A 23543-nucleotide genomic window follows, 5' to 3' on the forward strand; every position below is an offset into this window, starting at 1 on the left:
GACACATAAGAATGTCGCATGATACATGCATACATTTGATACACGTGAAGCTTGTGGAAATTCATTCAACTGAAATTAATACTTACTGAATATATTTCTGGCACGATTTTGCAACAAAAGGCCATTGTCAATCAAAATACTGCTCAAGTGATATTCACTTTGGTGGTACTGCACTGTACTCTGCTGAAGGTGTGTAATGGCAATCAGATTTTGTTCTTGTGAGTGAGGAACATGACATTTAAGAATTTCAGCTTTTCCGCTTTCTACATTTTATTTTTGTTGTAAAGGTTGCTCCTCAAGCAAAAAACGGAGCCCTGACAAATGACAGAAGCCAGAGGGAGTACAGAGAAGACAAACATGTGCACGTCAGTTTCAAACCCACTTCAGGCAAAATCATTACGATGTATGTGCATCAACATGATAATTACTAGTCCTACAACAGCACATTTAAATCTACAAGAAATTATAGCTGGAACACTTTGACACACAGAGAGCTCCTACTTGCGAAAATTGGATTAGGGTCACGACAGCAGTAGTTGAAATGCAGTATCTCTGACGCACATGCCAACACTGCTTAACATGAGCCCATTAATATCTAAAGATGCAAAATAATAAACCTTTTTCAAACATCAGGTGTGAAATATTCAAAAATTTCAATAGCAAACTGGATATCCTCCCAGTCAATTATCCGAAAAAATCAGAGTCAATGACATGAGGTTCGAATAAAGTATACTGTATTTTAAAAGCAGGGACCATACTGATGCCCTGTACCATCCCGCTGTCATCAGCATGCACAAGGGTTCAACGCAGTGAAATGGTCTATTCGTGCGGTAGGGGTTCATAACACTCATACATGGTCACTACGACTACGCCAAGACTAGACAGTGCAGCAGGGGTCATGCAAGTTCAGCCCACCCAGCCTCACGCGGAGGCAAAGTCTAATATATAGGCCTGATGCCTGAAGGTGTGGCTTGAGTTCACTTTATCAACGAGAAAAGGTACCTCCACATGTATTACTTGCCACTCTTAAGACTAATGTGCTCAATGTTGCAATCTCTGTGAATTTGTGAAAATTAGCGTTGGTATATACCTTCAACACCACACATTATAGAGCCGTATCACAGCGTCACTGCTGGGCCATCTCGTGCAATTGCCCCTTTTGTGTGAATATTCGTAGAAGTAGCAAATATTAGTGCAAATATTCTGTTCATATTCGATTGGGTTCTATCACTGTCCAGTTTGCATTGTAGCTAAACTGTACTTGATTAAGTTTGGGAGCAGTATGACTTGCACATCCCCATCAAAAATCTCAAGCCAGCTTTGTAGCAATGCACTATGCACAAGTAGCAGTGCAACCGATGCAGCAAACATGCACTCTGTGACATGGACAATGTCAATGTGCTTCCTATCATGACACCATGTGCAGATGCCAAGCAATGGCACACACACTGAGCCCATAGTTTTTTTACAAACTGCAAAGCACACCACCCCAGGGTTCTCCCAAAGATTTCTGAAAGGTGGACATCTGAGGACCGGAGGTAGGGGCGGGGAGTGAATGTATAAACTAAGTAATAACACAGTGACAACACAGCACACGTCTTGAGGGAGGAAAAAACGACAGCAAAGATATCTGCACAGCTTTTCTTTTTGGGCCCATATTACAGCACATGGCACAACTACAAACAGCATGTTGGCTTTGTCTACACATCAATGCACCACTAGTACTAGAACGCACAAGATTTACGTTGGCCTTGTCCAAAAATGTGGGACGTTCAGTGGCACCATACCACGGTGAGAAAGGGAACATTTTGGAATTTAATGCTCAATGCATGAAAAGAAAAATGCAGCTTTTCAGAAACAAACAATACTGAAAGCAAGCAAAAGAAAGCAGCGCCCACATTGCCAGCATAGTAAAATCTCGTTACTTCGGATTTCAAAAAAATTTCCAAACTGTATGAAAGTTCGCCTTAATCGAATGACCCTAAAAAATTACTGAAAACCATTTGCATCACAGCATACTCTAGGAACTGTGGAAGCACATGGATGCATGAGAGAAAAATGTGAGTAGGCATTTGAACGCCATCACGAAATAAATATAAAGAGCCAGTGACAAGCAGTGCAGTCTGAAATGGCGTGACTGGCTACACAACAAAGAAAGTTGTCGAAGGTGGCGGGTGATTGAAGAGGTGGGCGGCAAAACCACTGCTGCCCACCATGGGGAGAACCCTACGCATACCACACAACTTTGCCATCACAGTTGAGATTGAACCTGCAACCTTGGGAACAGCAGCCACAAATGCGGCTCAGAATAGAAAACTTGCAAAAGAGCTCCCAACTAAAGCATGACCAAAATAGAGAAATTACTGCCCACTTTGCTGTCATCATTATTACGTGCATGTCCCTTCTGTCTTCATGCAATTTTGCCTTCATACGCTATACAATGTGGAATTCTTACCTCATTCCCTTATCAAACAAAATTAATCGGCCATTGGCTTGTATAAAAAAAAATGAATAGACATTTCTGAAGGGCTACAGCGTCTCTGTTCACGACTGAACAATCGAGTTGTGCCCGAATTCCTTCAAGCCTTGCTTCCTGAGCGGAAGCTGTGCCATCAGACCACTGACTATATTGCGATTATCTATATCTACAGACCTTCTGTTGTCTTGATTGCTTCATCAGTGAGGCTTTGAGCATCAAAATCTCTTATGCCGCACACAGACTGCCTCTGAATGTAAATACTGCAATGCGGACCGGTCGTTCAGCAACCGGGGGCCAAATTCTAGAAGGATCCATTTGAAATAGATGCCCATTTTTATTTTTATTTGGTGTCACTTCAGCACGACAGCAACATCAGATGAAAGTAATGAGCAGTAAATCACAAAAATTGCATGTAGACCCAGTTGTCGATGATGGGCACCTCCATTTGTGACACATCCGCTCAACTCTAGCTATATAATGCAGCCATTGTAGAAGTGTGACCACCATTGAGCCATCGGTCATTCCCTACTGACTTTTGAAAGCCATGACTTACTCCTTCACCCAACAGTGACTAATGCCAGAAGACCAAATGGATCCGAAATGAAAAAGGGATAATGGACGCTTATGGTCCCATACTAGTTTGCCAGCAGCAATGATACAAACTATCACAGAACAACTAGTTCAGCATGGTGATACATGACAAGTACAGTATTCAAAACAATTAAGACAGCAATAAAAAATTTTGACAGCTCTGTTATTTTAAAAGGCAAGCAGCCATGCCACAATATGGCCCATGCTTTAGAGGAAAATTTCCAACTGCCCACAACTAAGGAACATTCCCTCTGTTGAATACAACCCAGCACAGTGTGTGGCACACACTTGAGCTAGTTACTGCTGCAACTGTGTGGGCCTTTTTCACTCCATGTGCTATAGATACACTTTATCTGTGGACAGTTTTTCTTGTCATCTTTTCAAGCAAAAAAAGAAAAAAAAATACACACACACACACACATATATATATATATATATATATATATATATATATATATATATATATATATATATGCCAGGAAATTTCAGAGTCCAGCATTACAGTAAACAATTTGTAGGAATGGGAATAAGCATCATTAACCTCAAAAGCACTAACATATTAAGACACTACAAGCAAAATAGATAATAGATCAGATTCCGATATTTTGAAGTCGTCCCAGTTCTACTTCCAATGGAGATGAGGAGCTATGTCTAGCATAGTAAATGCAGTCTACCAATGACAAGGTCCACTATCTGGACAATCAAAAGTTTTACAACACTCAATACTACCACCAATTACAAATTTCTTGCTTTCTATGGCTTCCCAATACATTCTATTCGGTGAAGGAGTCAAGAGTACTTGCACTAATGAGGTTGCTCTTGGAATCAAGTGAAAGTGCATGCTATGCTCTTCTTTCTTTTTCAGCGCTGCTTCTAAATCCTCCGCCTCAGTGCAGCAACCTGCGACCCTTGGCTTTGCTTATCATATCAGCAGTGGAAACAAAAGGACACCAGCACACACACACTGAAGGCCTCCCCCCACAGATATCTGTGCTATCTCGGCAAGTCAAACATCACTGATGATAGCAGAAAAATGTAAGCCACAATGGAAATCAATACGGATCAGAGCAACTTGGTCAAAAATGAGTCAAAAGTGCGCGGCTTAGAAATGCACGTTTCCCCAGAGAAGGCTGAAGCAAGCAAATGCGGCACATGATTACAGGAACCCTGGTGGCCAATGTCGACTGGAAAACAAAACTTTCTGCTCCTGAACAAACAACGGCACCCATCAAACCAATGTGATTTTTCTTTTTTTAAATATGAATCCAAAAGAGCAATTAGGACAGAGACAAGGTTCCATGAGAGAAACACTCATCTCTGACCCTTCACTGTAAGCAGCTGTCGCTGATGCCAGTCTCACCCTGTAGCCATAGCACAATGCACATTACTAGCCGTAACCTGGCCCGCCTGTTTATTGCCATCCTCTGCTCTGGATCACACACGCAGCCACATTAGTTATGCAAGGCCAAAAGAGGCTTCGGCAAACCAAACCCTTCATACATGTTAACAGGGAGTCAAAATAAGCATAAAGTACTTGAAGCTTGTCTGACTGAAGTTCCAAAGATTTGTGCGCAAGCAGTCTGTCGCTATGTTTTTCTTTCAAAGAAAGTGGAATTCTTTAGGCTGGAGCCAGTACACATGCTTTTTAGCACTGTGTGTGCGTGTTTAGGCATGCTTTGTTACCTCCATGCTTACCTTAATACACTGATTAATCCCCTTAATCCCGAATCCCTGAGTGTGTGACCTCGTTCAGGCCAAACCAAATGGCCAAACTAACACTAACAGCGGACGAGCATCAAGTACTAAAAGAATTCGTGGAAAGGAAAGAACAAAAACTTCAGGTTAAAAAACAGCGTAAATTCATAAGGGATCAGCTGTCGGTAAATAATGACACACTTTGGCAGTGAAGAATACCTCCTGCAGTTTCACGACGACGACGGATATCACCTACAAGACAGGGCATAGATGATAGCAACATCATTGACATTTCTAAATCTCTAAGCGATAAAGATAAACAGATTCTAAGGAGAGGCCTGACCTCCTGCCCAACGAATAACAGCTTTAATGAATATGAACTTCAACGAGATATAACTGAACTCGCAAGAAGAATGCGTATTAAGGAATTCTTCGCTGAAAATCCAAACAATGTACCGGAAGCCTCTAACCTACTCAGAGCCCCCAGCACATGGTTTCCTGATGCAGAGCGCAGCCCCGAACTGGACCTATACATTAAATCCGTCTCAAAAGAAATTATTGAAAAAACAAAGCTAGCTCGAACGCCCAAAAACCTTTCTATATCTGAAAGAGCAACTCTTGACAACCTAGCTTCTAGAACTGACTTAGTTATCAAGCCTGCAGACAAAGGTGGTAGCATAGTGATTCTCCCTGTTGAAAATTACAAAAAAAAAAGGCATATATAGACAGCTTAACAACTCTTGCCACTACGAAAAGTGAAATACCGATCCAACAGAACAGTTCAGTGAAGTCATCCTGAATAAAATAAGAGATCTATTAGCCAGGGGACTAATTACCGAGATGGACTATAAATTTCTTCAGCCGTCAAACAAACAAGCAGGTCAATTTTACTTACTGCCCAAGATCCATAAGGTTTCCGCAGAAACATTGTTTACCACAGACATACCAGGACGACCAATTGTTTCTAACAATAATACACCCACAGAAAACCTCTCAATATTCTTAAATCAACACCTAGCAGACTCCCGACCCAGCTTCCTTCGTTTGTGCAGGACACACCTCACTTTCTCCGAATTATTGAGCATATTAATAACACCCCCAATCTTGCAGATGATTGTATACTTGTCACACTTGACGTCGCGGCACTCTACACTAATATTCCTATCGATGAAGGTATCGACGCCCTCTCCCAAGTATTAATCAACAACCACCATCTGCATGCCTCTGAAGTTTATCTCTCGCTGATTAAACTAGTCCTAACTTTAAATTATTTCGAGTTTGATTCATCCTATTATTTGCAGATATTTGGAACCAGCATGGGTACTCCATTCGCGTCGGCTTACGCGAATATATTCATGGGAGTTCTAGAATCCAATATACTAAATTCATTCCCAGGAAAGCCACTTATATACCTTCGCTATATTGACGATATTTTCATGATATAGCAGCATGGATCAGAATCACTTGTCGTTCGTCTCGCATCTTAATAATCATCACACTAGCATTAAATTCACTTGTCAGTCGTCGCAATTAAAAGTAGACTTTCTCAACACCACGGTGTCAGTGGAAAATGGAAAATTTAAAACTTCTTTGTACAGAAAGCCAACGGATAAGCAACAATACTTAGATTTTATGAGTCATCATCCGAGACATTGTAGGCAAGGAATATTTGTAGGACAGGTGACACGGCTTAGAAGAATATGTAGCGATGATAGAGACTAACTAAATGAACTACATTCATTGAAAGCAACACTAATCCAGAGAAACTATCCCGATAACTGCCTTAATATGGCCCTTGAAAAAGCAAGCAGTTCAAACCACAACGATGTGCTTACGAAACGGCCAAAGGCGAACACTGAACGCCAGCCTTCTTTTGTAACTAAATACTCCAATGCCCTTCCAAACAAACAATATTCTGCGGAAATACCATTCCATGCTAACGTGTAATGAACGCCTGAAGAAAATATTTCCGGAGGCACCAAGGGTAACATACAAACGTAACGCAAACCTCAGAGGTATTCTAGTACATTCTAAACTCAACAACAAGCATGCAACACAACCACACCCTTGCTCTCGACCTAGATGTAAGACGTGCAGTCATATACAAAAAGACACCACGGTTAAAAGTAATGCAAGCGATTTCACTTTTCACATAAAATCAGGCTTTAACTGCACATCTTCAAACGTTATCTACCCTCCAGAATGCTCCTCCTGTCACAAACAGTAAATCAGAGATACAGGGCAACCAATCAACATACGGCTTAATGGACATCGGGCAGACGCAGGCAAAAACCTCCCGAAAACAGTTTCCCAGCATTTCAATCAGAAAGATCATAAGTTCGAAGAAATTAAATTATATATTGTCCAGTCAGGCTTTAAATCTGCAAGGGACAAAAAATATAGAGAGGCATATCTAATTCATAAATTTAGAGCATTGGAACCAGCAGGAATAAATATATCTAAGTGAAAATTAGAATCCCTTAGGTATATTCGTTCAGCATCATAACTATTCAGGAAAACAATCCCATATAGCGTTAATTGTACAGTTTATTCACAACGCATGTACACTCTATTCCCTCCCGCAATAGCGTAACCTTACATGTTCCTCTAAACACATTTCCTCCTTATCACTTGTTGCTTGAATTTATCCTTAAACATTTTTCTTTTTTCTTCTTCTTCTTCTTCTTCTTATTATTATTATTATTATTATTATTATTATTATTATTATTATTATTATTATTATTATTATTATTATATACATATAAACAGGATGTCACACAACTTTCCCGATTATCTACTTTATTCCAACAGTTTCGGACGGTGGACCGTCCTTCTTCAAGGTAGAATTTGTTTGAATTTAACTCTGGCCCATTAGTAACAAGCAAACCATGTCTCTCTCTCTCTATATATATATATATATATATATATATATATATATATATATATACATACACACACACAGTCGTGCCCCGTTAATGACACCCGTTAATATGGACGACCCGAATTATGGACAGTTTTTCTGGGGATGAAACCTTTTCAATGTATTTATGCCTCGTTAATATGTAAACTCGCTGTCCGGACAATGGATAGGGGAAGAATGCACGCGCCCCCCTTGGGCCCATGTATTTTTGTCTCGTTAATATGGACAGTGCTTGAAAAAAAAGCAGAGGAGTCCGAACGCAAGTTAAAGAAGGGTGCGCCGCCCGCGAACCTACACGACAGCCAATACGGCGGGATGCCTGAACGAGTCCTGTAGGGTTGCAAAGAACCAAAGCGGGCGTGTCGCCGTTCTAAGGGAGGGGGAGCGCAAGAGCAGAGTAGAACGTACACAGCAAACCGAGGGTCAACGTAAGAAAGACCCCAAAAGGGGGGAACCAGGAGATTTCTGGGTGCAGCGGAAGTGCCGCCGCAGTCGGGAAAACCGCAACATGTGATTGCAATAAATTCTGCTGAACGTGAACAGAGAGGCCGGTAAAAGCGCAAGAAAGAAATGACAGGAAGAAAGACAAGTGCCTACAGTGGCGGTGGGAACTGAAGTTTTCTTTCCCAAAGCGCAATGTGTGTTCCATGAAGCCGTTAACGCTTTTCGGTGAGAGTTAAGACACACTCACAAAGTAGAGCGACAAAAGAAAGGCGACGTACGAACACGCAACCGGGACTGGTCCCGTCCTGGAGGCGCTTTCCTCTCATGCTCCTGGTTTTCGTCCCTGTTGCGCTGCCGAACTGCCAAACTATGCACACTAGGCGGTCCGTATGTCGGCTTCGCTTCGAGTCAACGATGCGACCTTGACAAGGTCTGAGCTCTTCGTAGTCGGCTAGCTGTCGTTCTAAACTATACTTCAGCTTGCAGTGTTTATTTTATGGGAACACATAAATATAGCGCGAAGAAGATGGGATGTTCGATAACCCTCTGCATAGCAGCTTGCCAACTTGACTCCCTTGCTTCCTTACAGAAACAGCACAAGGCAAAAAAAAGAAAGAATCAGAAGATCGAAAAGGCAGAAAGGTTAACTAGGCAAAACAGTGCACAGCATCAGGAGCCTGTAACCCTCAACTTGAGTCTGGGTTTTGGCATGGCGGGAGTTAAACGCAAAAGAATAGAGCTGAACGCAGGCGCGAAGAAATCTGTGAATATAAGTGGCCAAAGCCATCTCAGTCAATCCAAGCTGCGAGGGACTAGTATCGACAGCTCAGCTGTTTCCTCGCCTCAGGAGAATCTCAAGCAGCTACTTAGCGGCTACTTTGCTCAGTGAAGAGGCCATTTTAGAAGTGGCGGTGAGTAGAGAATCAGACGCTGATTCATCGGCCAGTGAGGAGTTCGTGCTCGAAAATTCGACCAACACAAAGCCCAACATCACGGGTGTCATGGTAAGCGAGTCGCTTCAGACTGCACTACAATTTTTAGAAGACAACAATGGCAAAGATAATGCACTCAAAATTGCCGGTGTTCTGTGAAATTTTGAGTCCAGTGCGCACCGTTATGTACAAAAGCAGTCGTTAATTACAATTCTCTTTTCTCAATAAAATCCTTTGCTTTTATTCATGACTCGTTATTATGGATGACTCGCTTTATGGACAGTTTTGATTGGAAACCAAAGTGTACATATTAACGAGGCACGACTGTAAATATATATATTTTTTTATTATTAATTTTTTTTTTAATGTCAGTTGCGGTTCCCTGTGCAGTTATTATCCTGTGACTTTGTACTTCCCCCCACCCCCTTACTTTTTCACCTTTGCAGAAAGTTTTAAGAATTATCCCCCTTAGATATATGCCTTATCAGGGCCCTTTGCAAAGCCTGTCCCTTTGTAAGGTGTATCTGCACCAAACCCACCTAAGTGGTGACTAGTCATCTACCCGGTACTGTGGTTTTTCTTGGCACTGCCACTTTTACTTCTTTTGCAGGCCACAGGATCTCTGGTTCCAGTTTGAAATACATACTTAAGATCTTTTTTTTTTGTCAGTTGTGGTTCACTGTGCGGTTATTATCCTGTGACTTTGTACTCCTCCCTCCCCCCCCTACCTTTTAAGAATTGTCCCCCTAGATATATGCCTTATCAGGGCCCTTTGCATAGCCTGTCCCTTTATAAGGTGTATCTGCACCAAACCTGCCTAAGTGGTGACTAATCACCTACCCGGTATTGTAGTTTTTCCTGGTACTGCTGGTTTTACTTCTTTTGCAGGCCACAGAATCCCTGGTTCCAGGCTGATAAATGCATACTGAAGATTTTTTTTTTTTTCTTTTTCTCTTTTTTTCTTTCACTTCATGACCCACTTTCTTCTCATCCATCCTCTCCTCCCCACTCCTTCACACCTACTTTCTTCGCACCCACTGTCCCCTCCCCAGCTTTTCTTCTTCGGAAGCAAAAGCATATTTAAACCCCTGCCAGTGATGATCGCTTTGCTCAGACGAAGACAAGTCCACTTGTCAAAATGTTGGCTCATCTGCGAACTGAGGCGTACCCCATTTACCCTTGTTCAGTTCTTCTTCATACTCGTTCAGGAGAGTAGTTTATAAATATTCAGCTGGGTCACATCACAAGTGCAGTTAATCTGCGCCGCTATCAGTCCTGACAACTATAAGACTGCAGAGCTATGTTGTGCATATTTAACGCAGTAGACCTAACTGCCGTAGACTACACACAAAACAGGATAACCTTCCATTTCTTTTTGATGTTTCGCATTATGGGGGCCTGGGAAAAACTGGTCTTGGCTTCTATTGGTTGACTGATCAGGCAGGCGAGATTCAACCTCCACGGGTTGCACATGGCCTATGAGAACCACTGTAGCGATGGGCCCCTAAATAATTCCAACAATATGAAGTTCTTCACGACGCACGAGGGATGCAGGCGTTCTGTTGCATTTCGCCTCAACTGCGATGCACCTGCCATGGCCAGATGCAATTGTTTCTTGGCATTGAAACCCATGACCTTGGTGTTATTGGTTGATTACCACCAAGAGACTACAGTCACTAAAAACAGAGGTGTTATCCAAGAATCCAAAAGGGCGGTGCTAATTTTAAACCATAATGTAGATGAAAAATAAAAGATAGGATAGGGCATGAGAGCTTTAATGGCTCTCATCTGCGGCTTCTCTTGCAGATCCTCGCTTATGTACATACATGTGCAAAGCTAATTCCTCAATTAACGCGCAAAGCTAAGAGCTACAATAACTTACATGCTACCTTAACGTCCTAGAATTTGCATATTGTCACCTGGTTTACCAGCTGGCAATATACAAGTTCTAGGATTACAAATTAAGGCAACAATTAAGTATTTGTAGCTGTTAGCTTTGCGCGTTAATTAGCCAACCTAGCCATCACCAATCTCGCTCCGATGTTGTGCACATCGCCCGACTTAAACCAATGTCGTGGCAATGTGGCAATGTGTGATACCGTGGTGTGACTCCGAGCATTGATTACCTTGTACTGCCACACCTCACGCTTCCGTGATTTCGTTCTTTATTTTTTTGAGGGGAGGGATTAACGCCACCTGGTTTACAAGCTGGCAGAGAACAAGAAGAAAAAGCTCGCACAGTTGGGAGCTACAATGGTACGAATAAAGTTTTCCAGGTGTGTGAAGAAGAAACAGGTGTACGATTCAGGAGAAGGAAGCGCCGCAAGTGGCGCGCAAACAGCGCCGAGTGCATGGCAAATTCAAGGCCACATAAAACATACCGACCAAGCTCCAGAACAGCGTAGTAAAGCTTTTGCTTTAAAAACCCAACATGCATAGAGCCAGTCCTCCCGAAATATACGGCCCTCAGAGTCAACCATGCGATTGAGACCCTGGAACAAAGTATCAAGGTGCACAAGTGAAGGAGAATGAGTGTGAATTTATCACACTCAGTGTCTATGCTTAAGATTAAAAAAAAAAGCACTGCTGCCCAACTTTCCATGATATTCGAGGAAATACACATCAGGAATATTTAATAAATCCACGAATATAAAGCCCATCAGTTCGCAAGAAGCAGGTCAAAAGGCAAAGCCAAAAATGCAGGCAAAAGCAACCTCAATCAATGGTGAACTGAAATAATACAACACAATAAGCTTGCAGACAAGGAATATGTATTCAAAATGAAAGCGAGAAAACGAGGCAGTGTTCCATGTATCTGGCTTTACCTGCAAGCTTTTATCACATAATCTTTCAAGCCAAGACTAGCACTATATTTTAAGACAAAATTATGACTAAATAAGACATTAGCTGTAAGCACACTCATATGACTAATTCATCGAGAGTACAAGGCAATGACACTAATGTACAGCTTTCCAAAGGAAACCAGAATAATCATCAATAAAGCAACCAAAAAAATTTCAATGAATGACATACATTAACATTATTTTCAGGCCATCATTATTTCAATCAATACATTGCTGCCACATAACAATGGTGCAGTGTAATGATTCAAAATTTTACAGCAAATTAGCCTAGCCCTATTTTGCATTTCCTCAGCAAGAAAACCGTAGTGCCAATTTTTCACCACTCACAACTGCATAGCGCATCGCTTTTGCCAATGGTGCAGGGATTCACAATATTCGAAACTGGCCACGCCGCATGGTGCTTGCCACTACCACCTGCCAAGAAGGCACAACTATTCTGCATGATTAACTAAGTAAGTAGTCTATAAAACATGGCAACCTTTTGGTTTTCACTGGTAGCCAGGCTTCTTTCTTTGGCAAACTGCACTAGAAACAATTCACTGAATAATTTAATGTTCTCGTGATATTAACTGTCAGGTCATACAAGTTTCCAATTACATCCCATGTGTTAATCCAACCTTTCTACACCTTTTACTTTTCACCCTACTATGTTATTGGCAGCACTTGTACATAACATAAGCAAGTAGTACTTTCCCTGATTTACATAACTGTCGATGCTGGGTGCCAGTCAATTTAATTGTACCAAATACTTTAGGCACACTCTCCCATCTCACCATCAGCTCAGAAGTTAAATGTTCAGCTTCTGGGTATGAAAAACCAAGAAACAGGCACTGTGGCCCCACTACAACGTAGGTGAAACGCAAGAACGCCTATGTACTGTACAATTTCAGAGCATGTACCTTTAAAGAACTCCACATGACTGAAGCTATTCAGCGGCCACGCCTCTCAAACCTCCTGTGTTGCTTCACTACACTGAGTACCCGACACTATACTATGCAAGTAGTGTTCGTTCTCTCCGAGAGAAAATTAAGACAAACTACAAACAAGGTTCCAGTGGAATGCAAAGAAATTCAAAAGGAACAAAAGGAAGGACAAAAGTCTAAAAGAATTGAACAAATCTATTCACAAGTTTATACAACAGCTTTTGCGAAAGTTCACCTGCAAATTTTTTTTTTTAAATGTGTACGACAAACTGGTCTTTAAGATTTGCATGCTATTGCCTCTATTTAAAAGGATATTCAACTACAAACTGGCAAACACATCAACCGCACAAATGACAACTAGATAAGCAATAATGTAATTGTTTAATTAGAAATTTTCCATGTCACTGAATTCAAAAAAGCAAGATGGTTCCTGCTCATGCAGGAACCATCTTGCTGTGAAAAGTGCATAAGGCAGACTTCCTCAATTATGCTACAGCGAACATAGTGTTTAAAATGGTAGGTGCAACATTAATAACAGATAGGAAGCTTGCAGAGTGGGTCAGAGAAATGACTAGCGCTGATGACATGCTAGTGAAAATTAGGAAGAAATGGGCATGGGCACTACATGCAGTGTGAAGAACGGATAACTGATGGCCGCTAAGGGTAACAAATTGGATTCCTGTGCTTGCACATTCAGCAATGCTTTCTATGCAAGTCCAGAGGTAGTTCAGGGTGGCTTTCATTTTTCTTTTTTTCCCGGACACTTAAAGTGACAAAGTTCCACACACAACACAAGCACGCACAGCTCAGCCAAAATGAAGGAACAGGTAGCTTAAGACAACCTACATATTTGAACATTCTGCACATTATTATAAAGTTTTCGCAATTCTTGTGACTGTGTGATCAATGCTCTGAATCTCTCCAGTACATAAGATGCTACTGCAGATTTGATAACAAGTGTGAATTTAGCAGCAAATAATGGTAACACTTCACATCTTCAACGTCCTTTTAATTTGCGAGAACAAAAGCTGTTTTGCAGAGCAAACAAACACAACATAACAAAAAAAAAGACCTAAATTACTGCCTAGCACCAAGAGTGATCTGCTGAACAGAAAGTACCCCAGTTAACTGTTACAGCAGAGCTTTTATTATTATTATTATTATTATTATATTATTATTATTATCATTATTATTATACCTTCCCTGCTAAAGCTTACTGCACCTTCACTGCTATCAACTGCTTCTTTTTTTCTTTTTTTACCCTTCCTGCTTATTATTTGCTGCGCGTTCCTTACAAACATGCCACCTGTCACTTGTTTCTTTGGGCGCATTCACGTCCACATTCCTGTCTTCAAGAGATTTCTTTTGTGCTGTATACCTCAGCTTCCAGCACCAAGTACCCAAAATCACTCCATTAATGCACTAATCAGGTGCTGGAGCCGAGATGTGTTTCCATTCAGCGTTCTGTCCAAACCAGGTATCTATGAGTTAGCACTCAGATCACAATTTTATATGAATGAAAGACGAAACAGCCTGCCAACTAGTGGTCAAGCGTGTAACACTGCAGAGAAGTCCCAAATGCCAGTATTAGCAATGCCTAGGTTACACTGGTAAGGCAGTCACTGTGCTAATCAAAACCAGAATCTTTTAACAAATACACCAAAGTGTGCAACTTTTTTCTGCAGCTGACTGAAGGGTCAAAGCTTCAACAAGCGGCACCAATAACACAATTATTAGATTTTGTATGCATGAAGTAACCCTTGGGTTTCAAGCATGCATAGCATACTTGTGATTTTGCAGAGCATGACTCCTGCATTACCACTACTGCTGCAAATGGGAGAGCACTGAAATGCATGCAAAGGACCTTGTGAAATGCATGCTTAAACAGCCTCAACCTGGCTAATATTATGGTTTGGTATTCAATAGTAAAAAACATTGACAATGCTAGCAGCACATAAAGTGAGAAAATGGGCTGAATCTGAGTTCGGCATCACTTCCGGCCATTTGTCTCCAATGTCACCACCTTTTCGGCTTTAATGTGCAAACATCATTCTTAACAGGTGACCTAAGACTCAATCCTTCATATTAGAATGGCTGTTTTGCACTGAGCATTCTTATTACTCTTAAATACAATATTCTCTTCAGTGAATTCCTGTGTACATATTCTTAATTAATATTAATTCTGTGCACACAGAATCCATTTGTATATAAGAGGTGGTCATTAAAGTTTGTCTTCCGACCCAAATAAAAAGCCTACAACAAGGCGAAAGATCAAAACCTGCTACACCTCTGGCTAGTCCGAGGCAGTCTAGCTATGATTTCAACTACTGCTGCCATTGGTGAGCAGAGTGGTACAGAATCTGCAGGGCCATAACCTGTTGCTACCAAATGACATTCTTTTTTTATGTTGTATCTTGCCATAGTTGTAGTAGGCTGGCGTAGCATGACTGACTGCTCTCCACACTACACATCTTGGCCATGACCATTTTCTCTTCTTAGCCTCAGCTAGCATAGCTCACTTGCATCCGTTCCCTGACCTCTCTGACTGGTCTCTTCAAGGGACCAACAAGTGAATTCTTAAGGACCCAATTTTGTTCCCGACGATGGAATGCTTACTGTTCGACCCCCTTCTACAAAACTTTAGGCATAAACGTGAGAATTTTTACCAGCAAATGCACCCATTTTTAGTATCACAATGCTGGTAGCCAAGCATGACGACTGCATGCTAGCAAAAGTGACGAAAGGCAGTAAGAGACGGCTTTGGCACACTGTCCAAAGCATTTTCAGTTTCTCAACCACAGTAGACTGATGTACGCCTCAAAAAACATGCCAGGGAAATTTTTGAAGCCCTTATGATCGCTCGCAAAGGGGCTTCATGTGCAAGCATACCTTCTGTTTCGTTGTCATGCCACGAGCTGGCCTATCTTAGCTATTAATGATGAGCATGGCAGTTTTTCGTGTTGGCATTCTTCCTGAGCATCTGTCACTCAGTGTACTCATACGTTCCCACTTCGAATACATTCAGTTGTTAGTCAGCGCTCGTGTTGTGTCTACTTCCTTGTCTCGTCTCCTGATCTATTTTCTTCTACCATGATCAGTCACCAACTCGCCCAGCAACACCTCATTAGCGACACTTTTAGTGGGTCACATTCAGCACCTAAATGAAGCAAGGAAAAGGTTGTGTTACCACCATATGTTAACGAAAGCTGAAAGTGCTCCATCGGCAATGCGGCGGAAGAATTGCTTTTCATCGCAGAGTGCACACGAGAGAGCGCAATCAGTTAACACCCCCTGAAGAACAATAACGCCATGCACTCAGCCACATATGGCTACAGTCGGATATAACTCAAGAACAAAGTCGCAGATGCTGTTAAATGAGACCTTTTTCAGCCAAATAGTGCTGACCAATTTTCGCCCCGCAGCAGTTGATTCAATTTAGCTATGGTGAATATGCCACAAACTGATATGTCATGCTATCAGGTCCAAGGGGATTATCCATGACATCGGTCAGTGCCATTGGCTGCAGAGCCTCCCTTGAGGGCCACTGACCGCTTCGTTCCGGTGTTGTATCCAGCTATAGTATTTTATAAAAACGTAGGTAAGTGAATGGATGTACCAGTGATGGCAAGGTTTTGCCGCAAGATGGATCAACCCATGTTATGGCAACGCATTTTGTCGGTCCTCTTAATATCTCAGAGCTTGCTGTGCTAGTCTCAGTTTAACTGAACAAAGCCAAAGCTAATCCTTCATTCACTTTTCTTTCTTTTCTTTTTTTTTCCTTTAAATGTGGGTGACTGGCAATGACACAAACTAGACAATTTAGTGGCAGATGCCCCTCAGAGAAGGCCTCCAGCCAATAGTGCCGATCTACTGCAATTATGTCACAGTCACCTTGCACCCGGTAGCCATGACACCATGGCACTAGGTCGGTGCCATTATCTGGAGAAGGGGGAGAAGGGGGAGAAGGGGGGGGGGGGGGGGGCATGCATGTGCTCCTTTGTTCTCAAGTTGTGTAGACGCACAGGCAGGTGGTGCACAGTTAAAAACAGATGCACAAAACAAAACTGAGGGAACCTGACTCAAGACAACACCGACAGTCATTTTTATTGAAACGCCATGCTATGAACACAAAGCCTCCCCATGATGCTCATAATTTATGTCAAAGATTACAAGATTTCAACAGTATAACAGACTAAATATTTGTCACAGCAAGCTTAAATTTCCAGCTGCCAGAGATGCAGAATACATGCAGCAAGATCTGTCACTGAAGAAGTTGACGGTCCCAGTAAGGTAACCTAAAATTTTAAACCACCGCTTCGTGCTGTTTTATCATTGTTAATTCTGCTATTACATAAGTGAGTGTTTTGTTCCTACTGCATCAGTCTGTTGTTCATGGCTACGCTTGGTGCCCTAATATACTGCCTTCTGCCATCCCATTTTTTTCAAGTGCAAGAGCGGTAGTGCTCAGGGTTTTTTAAAAACTGCTCAGTGCCTCTAGGCAAGGGTAACCAGAGATCACTACAAAGGGGCCTCAGTTGTGAATGGGGTGACTGCCTCTGACGTGTATTATACTACATAATACAAGTAATTAATTTTTACTCCTCATGAATGCATCATACAGAAGGGGCTCCTCTCCCATACTCCTTCACCGCAAACACACAACGCTGATGATGCTTTCTAAGCACACATTTTGCAAGACTGCCCATACTTGGCTGTCAGAAATGCCCTCTAAGTAATGCAGTTAATGACTACTACTTAATTCCCTAAGTTGTTTCTATTCCCCCTTCAATGTTTTAGAAGCAGGAGTAACCTCTGGCAAATTTTCAAGTGTCCACTGCAGCTATTGATCCTCAAATAGACAGCTCATCGCAGGACAAAGGTCACCTAACCTGATCTTCCAACCTACCTTGTCCAGCACCAGCTGCAGCCGCAGTAATCCAATCTTCTCTCCTCACTTTGCTATCTACAGCTCTTCACTGGTGAAAAGAGGTGCCTACTCTCAAAGTATTATATTATGTAGCACGATGTAGCTCAGTGCCCATCCTCTTCAAATGAGACAACTCACTGCTTTTGGTCGAACGCAACCCATTCAGTGTTTCACAAACTGAGCAAAAACACACTATACAAATACCTTCACCAATGTACTTCCATAGAGTGTAAAACCATTACTGTAATGTCCTTCTGAGAGCTGACAGTACATATAGGGGGCATTCACCGACGCGCTATACGTAGTGCATTATGGGTAACTGAGGCGCAGCTGGCCATTTTTGTGTCCACGGAACGAACAGGGTAAACGTACGTATCAAGTGCTGTCGAGCGGTTCTACAAGCAGTGGCATCCGCAGCTATAAGTTGTTTATTGAGCTATCGTAGACTGTAATAGACGTGTGCACAGTGTAAACAACGGAAGCTGAAGAGCTGCGCGAACGACCTCGGCATTTTAAGGTTACGGAAGTACACACGAACGAGACACCTCACCAGCTCAACCGCACAAGTATCATGAAATATGAGAAATGCATGTCAAAATGGGCTGGACTGGAATCTTCCGGACATGCCCTAGCAGCCAGCTCTTGTCACTATCCGTGCACAACTGTTCATGTACTCGGAATACACATTCCCAGTAAAAGAGCAGCGTGGCAATGTATCGCTTCCAGTCATGTGCATGCATGCAGCGCGCCACCAACACCTCCTCGTCGTGTTTTGCTGCAATAAAATCCTTCAAAGAGGGGTTGCTAAACTTTGTGTTTGCCATACTTGCCTCATTCGATCAGAAGAAGTCGGATGTTCGCATCGTCTGTGTCGGCTGCTAATCAAAGCAGACCGCATGCAGATTCAGCGAAGGAACGTAGGCGGGCAGAGTTGTTTTGCAGAAGGTTTGAAGAACTTTATAAACTTATTTATCTCTAATAACAAATCAAGTTTAGATTGGCCAAACCTGCGCTGTATTTCAAGAGTTTTGTTGCAAAAAGTTATTTCGAGCCCACAAGGCAACGAGGTGGCGCTACCGGTGTAATCGCTGTGGCCTGCAGCAGCGGCTTCTTTTGCTTCCTTACCGCCACAGACGATGCAAACATCCAACTTCTGATCGATTGAGGCAAGTACACCAAACAAAATTTGCATAAAAGATACTGACTACCAAACGCTATTTCTATGCAGAATACCAGCTACAAAAACTCAGCGGTTTAGTTGGTATTAACGTTGGACGGCACGCACATAATTGCACATAATCACACTTTAAGTCGGCACCACCCATCCTTCCCTCCCACACAGCCACCACAAATAGTCCTAACAATGCTGCTAAGGTACATTACGCTATGAATATGAATACACACAACACCCGTCACCTTTAGAACTGCACCTTTGACTGTAAGCATGCCAAAGATTTGCTTCCACACTACTCTACAAATGAAATCAAGCCTTTCCCTAAATAGGCCCCTCACCGCACAGACAGAACACGGTCATCTATCAAGGCTCAAAAACATCAACCTCACTAGGCATCCTCCACAACCTTGCCGCAGCAGACTCTCGGCAATTCACGAAAATGGAGGCAGATGTTAGGGAAATAGCAGTAAACAGAAATGTGATGATGATGAAGGCCTGTAACAACAATCAACGAAAGAAATTTCATAGATGAAAAAGGACATGCTGGCTAAACAGATACAGTGATACAGATGACAATCAAGTCATACTGCACATCCAAAACAAATGAAATGTATACATGAATTGCTTCAACTGGACTAAGTCATATTGAGTTCCATAAATATGGTCAAGCAGTGCTATATCATTTGTTATCTGCTTTTTTTTTTTTTTCAGTTTGTTTTCCTTGCCCCACACACCAGGAAGATTCCTGTGTAGTGTGCCCCACTACACAGGAAGATTGTTTGGCAGAACACAAAACTGGTCATGTCCATCACCAACAGTATTGATCTGCAGCTGCCTGCAAAATGTTCAGGGCAAGGATTCGAGCCAACAAGCACATGGTTGGTGGATTAAGCGACGTCTCGCGTGGAGTTTTACGATGCACAAATGACAGCACAACCTCTTTCTTGGCACCAAGCGGCGCAAGATCATGAAAACAGACGGAAACAGGAGATGGCAGTCACACCAAGAGACAAAGTGCAAAAACACACGTTCGGCATCCACATCAGGGCAAAATGCACAATTCTCAGAAATATCCTGCATTCCTCCGAGAGCCCAGTTTCATTTCCTCAGCAGTTTCATACGAAACATCCTTGCCATCTACACCTGGTCCACTGTGAATGCTGCGGAAGTTGTGGGCCTCGGACATTTTGAGGAGCCAACGCTGACTTGGTGGTGGATAATGAGAATAGATAACAACTGATCACTATTGTCAACCCAGTCTCGCCACTTACATAGAGCAGTTGGCGGCGACAAACGAACAAAACCGCAACACAACAGGCGCTGCTACACCACGCGACTTATTTCGACAAAACAATCCCCGAACTAGTCGCGAGAAGTCGCTGTAAATGGTGAGGCGAGCACTCTAGACGGAAAACCAGGAATTTCACGCGACGTCACTAAGCCTTACGCAGTCGGTTCGTCACGTAAAAAGAAAGAAAAAGCAGTACGCGCGCGGTCCGCAATGCTGCTCAGACAAAACAAGATTCTAAAACGGGGTATTATTCTAGTTTAAGAAAGCGATTTCCACTATGGGAAGACCATCGGCGCGAGAGTCCACAGCGCAGGCTTGCAGCAATGTGGAGTTCGAGCGCTGTGTTAACAAGCCAGCTCACACTGACGAGTCCACACAACGCAATGGCAAGAGGTTTTTCTCCTCGTTTTTCTTTCTCTTATTATCCGGAATGCCCATCATGCTCGCGGATTGTTGGCGGCGACAGGAGTGCGTAATCGGCCGCACGGCCTTCGACAGCTCTGACAAGCGGCCGAAAAAGTCCTCCCCCTCCCAGCCCCCCGCCCGGTGCCGGCAAACAGTTGAGCAGGCAGGCCTGCGGCCAGATCTCGGTTCTGACAAGTTGGTCACATGTCGCGCGGCCCAGGGGCTTTTCGAGTCGGACGAGGAAGACGGTCACAGGAGGGGGGAAGGCCGCCATCGCACCTACCGACGGACTCGGAAACGGCCGTGTCAACAGCCCGGGTTTGCCCGCTCTGTGGGTCTCCCCCGCCGCCGCTGCGGCCCGATCGCCCCCTCCTCTTCGCAGCGAGCCGACGCGATTTCGCCGTGCCGGGCAGAAAAATCGGCAGGCATAGTGGCTAATTTCCGCCCGCGGCGTGGGCATTCTCGGATGCCACTCGAAAGCTTTGTGTCAAAGCCTCACGCAATATTTCCTCCGTGGAGAGGGGGGAGGGGGGAAAGCGGAGGAGAAAAAGAAAAAAAAGGGAGAAGAGCCATGAGACCAACAGCGATGCCTGAACGAGGGATCCGCCGAGAGTTCACTGCACCGGGCCCAACGATAAAAAGAGCGGCCCACGGCGCCCGATGGCCGCGCGCGCGCTCGATTTCCAGGCGGCGATTGCGGCGCGAGCGATTGCTGGCTGACAGGGGGCCCGTGACAGCCAAGCCCCTCCCCGGACCCTGGGTCACCTTTCGCGGGTTGGCGGCGTAGACGGGCCTCCGGCCGGCAGGTTCCCGGTAGGCAGCCGCCTGCTTGCCGGCCTGGTACGAAGGCTGCATCCTTCGCGGGCGCACTGGGTCCTCTTCAGCGCCGTAATCCACTGGCCATGGCACACACACGGCACACACCACGTCCACAGAGCGCTTCCTCTCTCGCTGCAGCTCCTGAGAAAGTTAGGCCCCGGCGCAACGTATAAGGGCGCGGCGCAAGGGATAAGGACCTCCTGACACGCCAGGGGATGCTAGCGGAAAAGCTGCTGCCGGCCGCCCAGACGTCACGTGGCCGCCTTTCCCCTAGCACCTCCCCCCCTTTCAAGGAATGCCACCGCAAGAGCAGATTTGCTGACCGGTGGCTCCATCTCGTGGGTACCCTACAAAAGACTGCCAAACGGTTACTCTGCTGTTGGTCGGCGCGGTCAACGCAGCCCGAAACTCTCCAAGCTTCAAACGCATTTTGAAACTCATCAGTAAATAACCATGGAATATATTTTTCTAGCCCGTCCAATGCGCGCAGAAACTCCACTATTTAGGCTGTCATCAAAGATGACTGGCAGTTGTGCAGAATCATTCACAGTAAAAGCTTCACCGAGACATATTGCTTCACCATAGCAGTTTTCACTGCTTTCACCGCTTTCAAACCGTTCGGGGGAGCTGCAGCCGCTTTTCGTTCGTCTCTGAGCGCGGTGTTTGGTTGAATTATATCGCAGGCAAGCACTTTTGCGTTCAGTGCACCTAGCAGACTTCTCATTCCGAGTTGGCGAAATGCGAAACAGCATGCTTTCCACACGCAAACGGCTTCTTAGGATGCTCGTTACGCCGGACTCGCAGTTCGCAAAGGCAGCAAAAGTGTCGTTACGGTGAGTGATGCCCACATTCCCCACATCAAAGCGGTATTCTGGTCGAGACGCAACTGACTTCGCGCAGCCTGCCCTCAGCCACCCTGAATGCAGCCCAGTTTCCACATCAGCCTAGATGAAAATGCAAAAAACGAGCGCTTATATGTAATGATTAATTTCGTCGTACCTAGAACTCCATCGCCGCCTTTATTTTACAAAATAGCATTATGCCACGTAACTTATAAGAGTCTACCGTTTAGCTACATTTTTTTTTAACTAAAGCTATTTGAAATCGTATCACCAGTCCCTTTCCTCACCAAGTTCTCGTTCAGACGCACGTGGAAATTATTACTTCCAGCACAAAGCAATCATATTACGGTCATCAACCGATGTCGCCTTTTTTGTGGTGTGAGGGGCTGGAATGATATCCTATCCTCAGTCATATATTCACGTCATGCATTTAGAGCAATTAAGAAGACTGTTTGCATCTCTACCAGGTGCACTTCCCTCGAGCGGCCGTGGTATGGCAATCCGAATGCGGAATGACTGCTCTTTCCTCTTGCGTATATTTTTGTCATATGCTGTTTCAGTTTGTATAATGTTGCTTTACACTGCAGAAAGAAAGAAAGAAAGAAAGAAAGAAAGAAAGAAAGAAAGAAAGAAAGAAAGAAAGAAAGAAAGAAAGAAAGAAAGAAAGAAAGAAAGAAAGAAAGAAAGAAAGAAAGAAAGAAAGAAAGAAAGAAAGAAAGAAAGAAAGAAAGAAAGAAAGAAAGAAAGAAAGAAAGAAAGAAAGAAAGACAGTTAGGAAGTTCTTCAAACCGGTTAGCCTTCTTTCACGAGTCTTAGGCAAGTGGCGGATGCGGGGAATGTTGTGCGGCCTGCATCCGCGCTATCAGCTGTGAGCACCACCTCACTTCTGTACCTACAGCAAAAGTAACCTCCGCCTTCATGAAATCGAGCTAATCGCTTACTAAATAAAGAGCGCGCGCTCTCCCTCGAGAGTCGAGACCGGCCGTGCTACAGTTTGCCTTTTCACGGTGCAGAAGTTCTTTGATATGTAATTGTTGCTGCTGTTACTTTGAGGATATTTTATGGGGATGGAGTACATGGTCACAGGTTATGTTGGTCTTATGAATGCGACGTCACTCTTTGTGACCATGGGAATGGGGAGGGTTGGATAGGGTGTGTGCGGGGGAGGAAGGGGGGGGGGGGGGGGGGTAAATTGGCCGGCATCAAGCAAACAGCGCTGAAGAGACCAGCAGAGCGA

General features: G+C 43.7%; 1 protein-coding gene across 6 annotated transcripts in view; it reads right to left on the reverse strand.

The window, feature by feature from the left end:
* The window catches only part of LOC146201136 (protein alan shepard-like), a 96522-nt gene extending 74836 nt beyond the window's left edge, over nucleotides 1-21686 (reverse strand). For 2 of the 6 annotated variants that reach the window (XM_084595661.1, XM_084595659.1), the window contains exon 1: nucleotides 21411-21686. In XM_084595661.1, the coding sequence (XP_084451787.1) occupies nucleotides 21411-21500 (90 nt within the window). In that variant the 5' untranslated portion in view covers nucleotides 21501-21686. The remainder of the gene's footprint in view (nucleotides 1-21410) is intronic. The other 4 variants (XM_084595660.1, XM_084595662.1, XM_084595658.1 and 1 more) reach the window with 3 other exon arrangements.
* Between the last annotated feature and the right edge of the window lie 1857 nt (nucleotides 21687-23543).

The sequence above is a fragment of the Amblyomma maculatum genome, chromosome 2 (genome assembly GCF_055883805.1).
Source record: "Amblyomma maculatum isolate TAMU_Amacu chromosome 2, ASM5588380v1, whole genome shotgun sequence".
Taxonomy (NCBI): Eukaryota; Metazoa; Arthropoda; class Arachnida; order Ixodida; family Ixodidae; genus Amblyomma; species Amblyomma maculatum.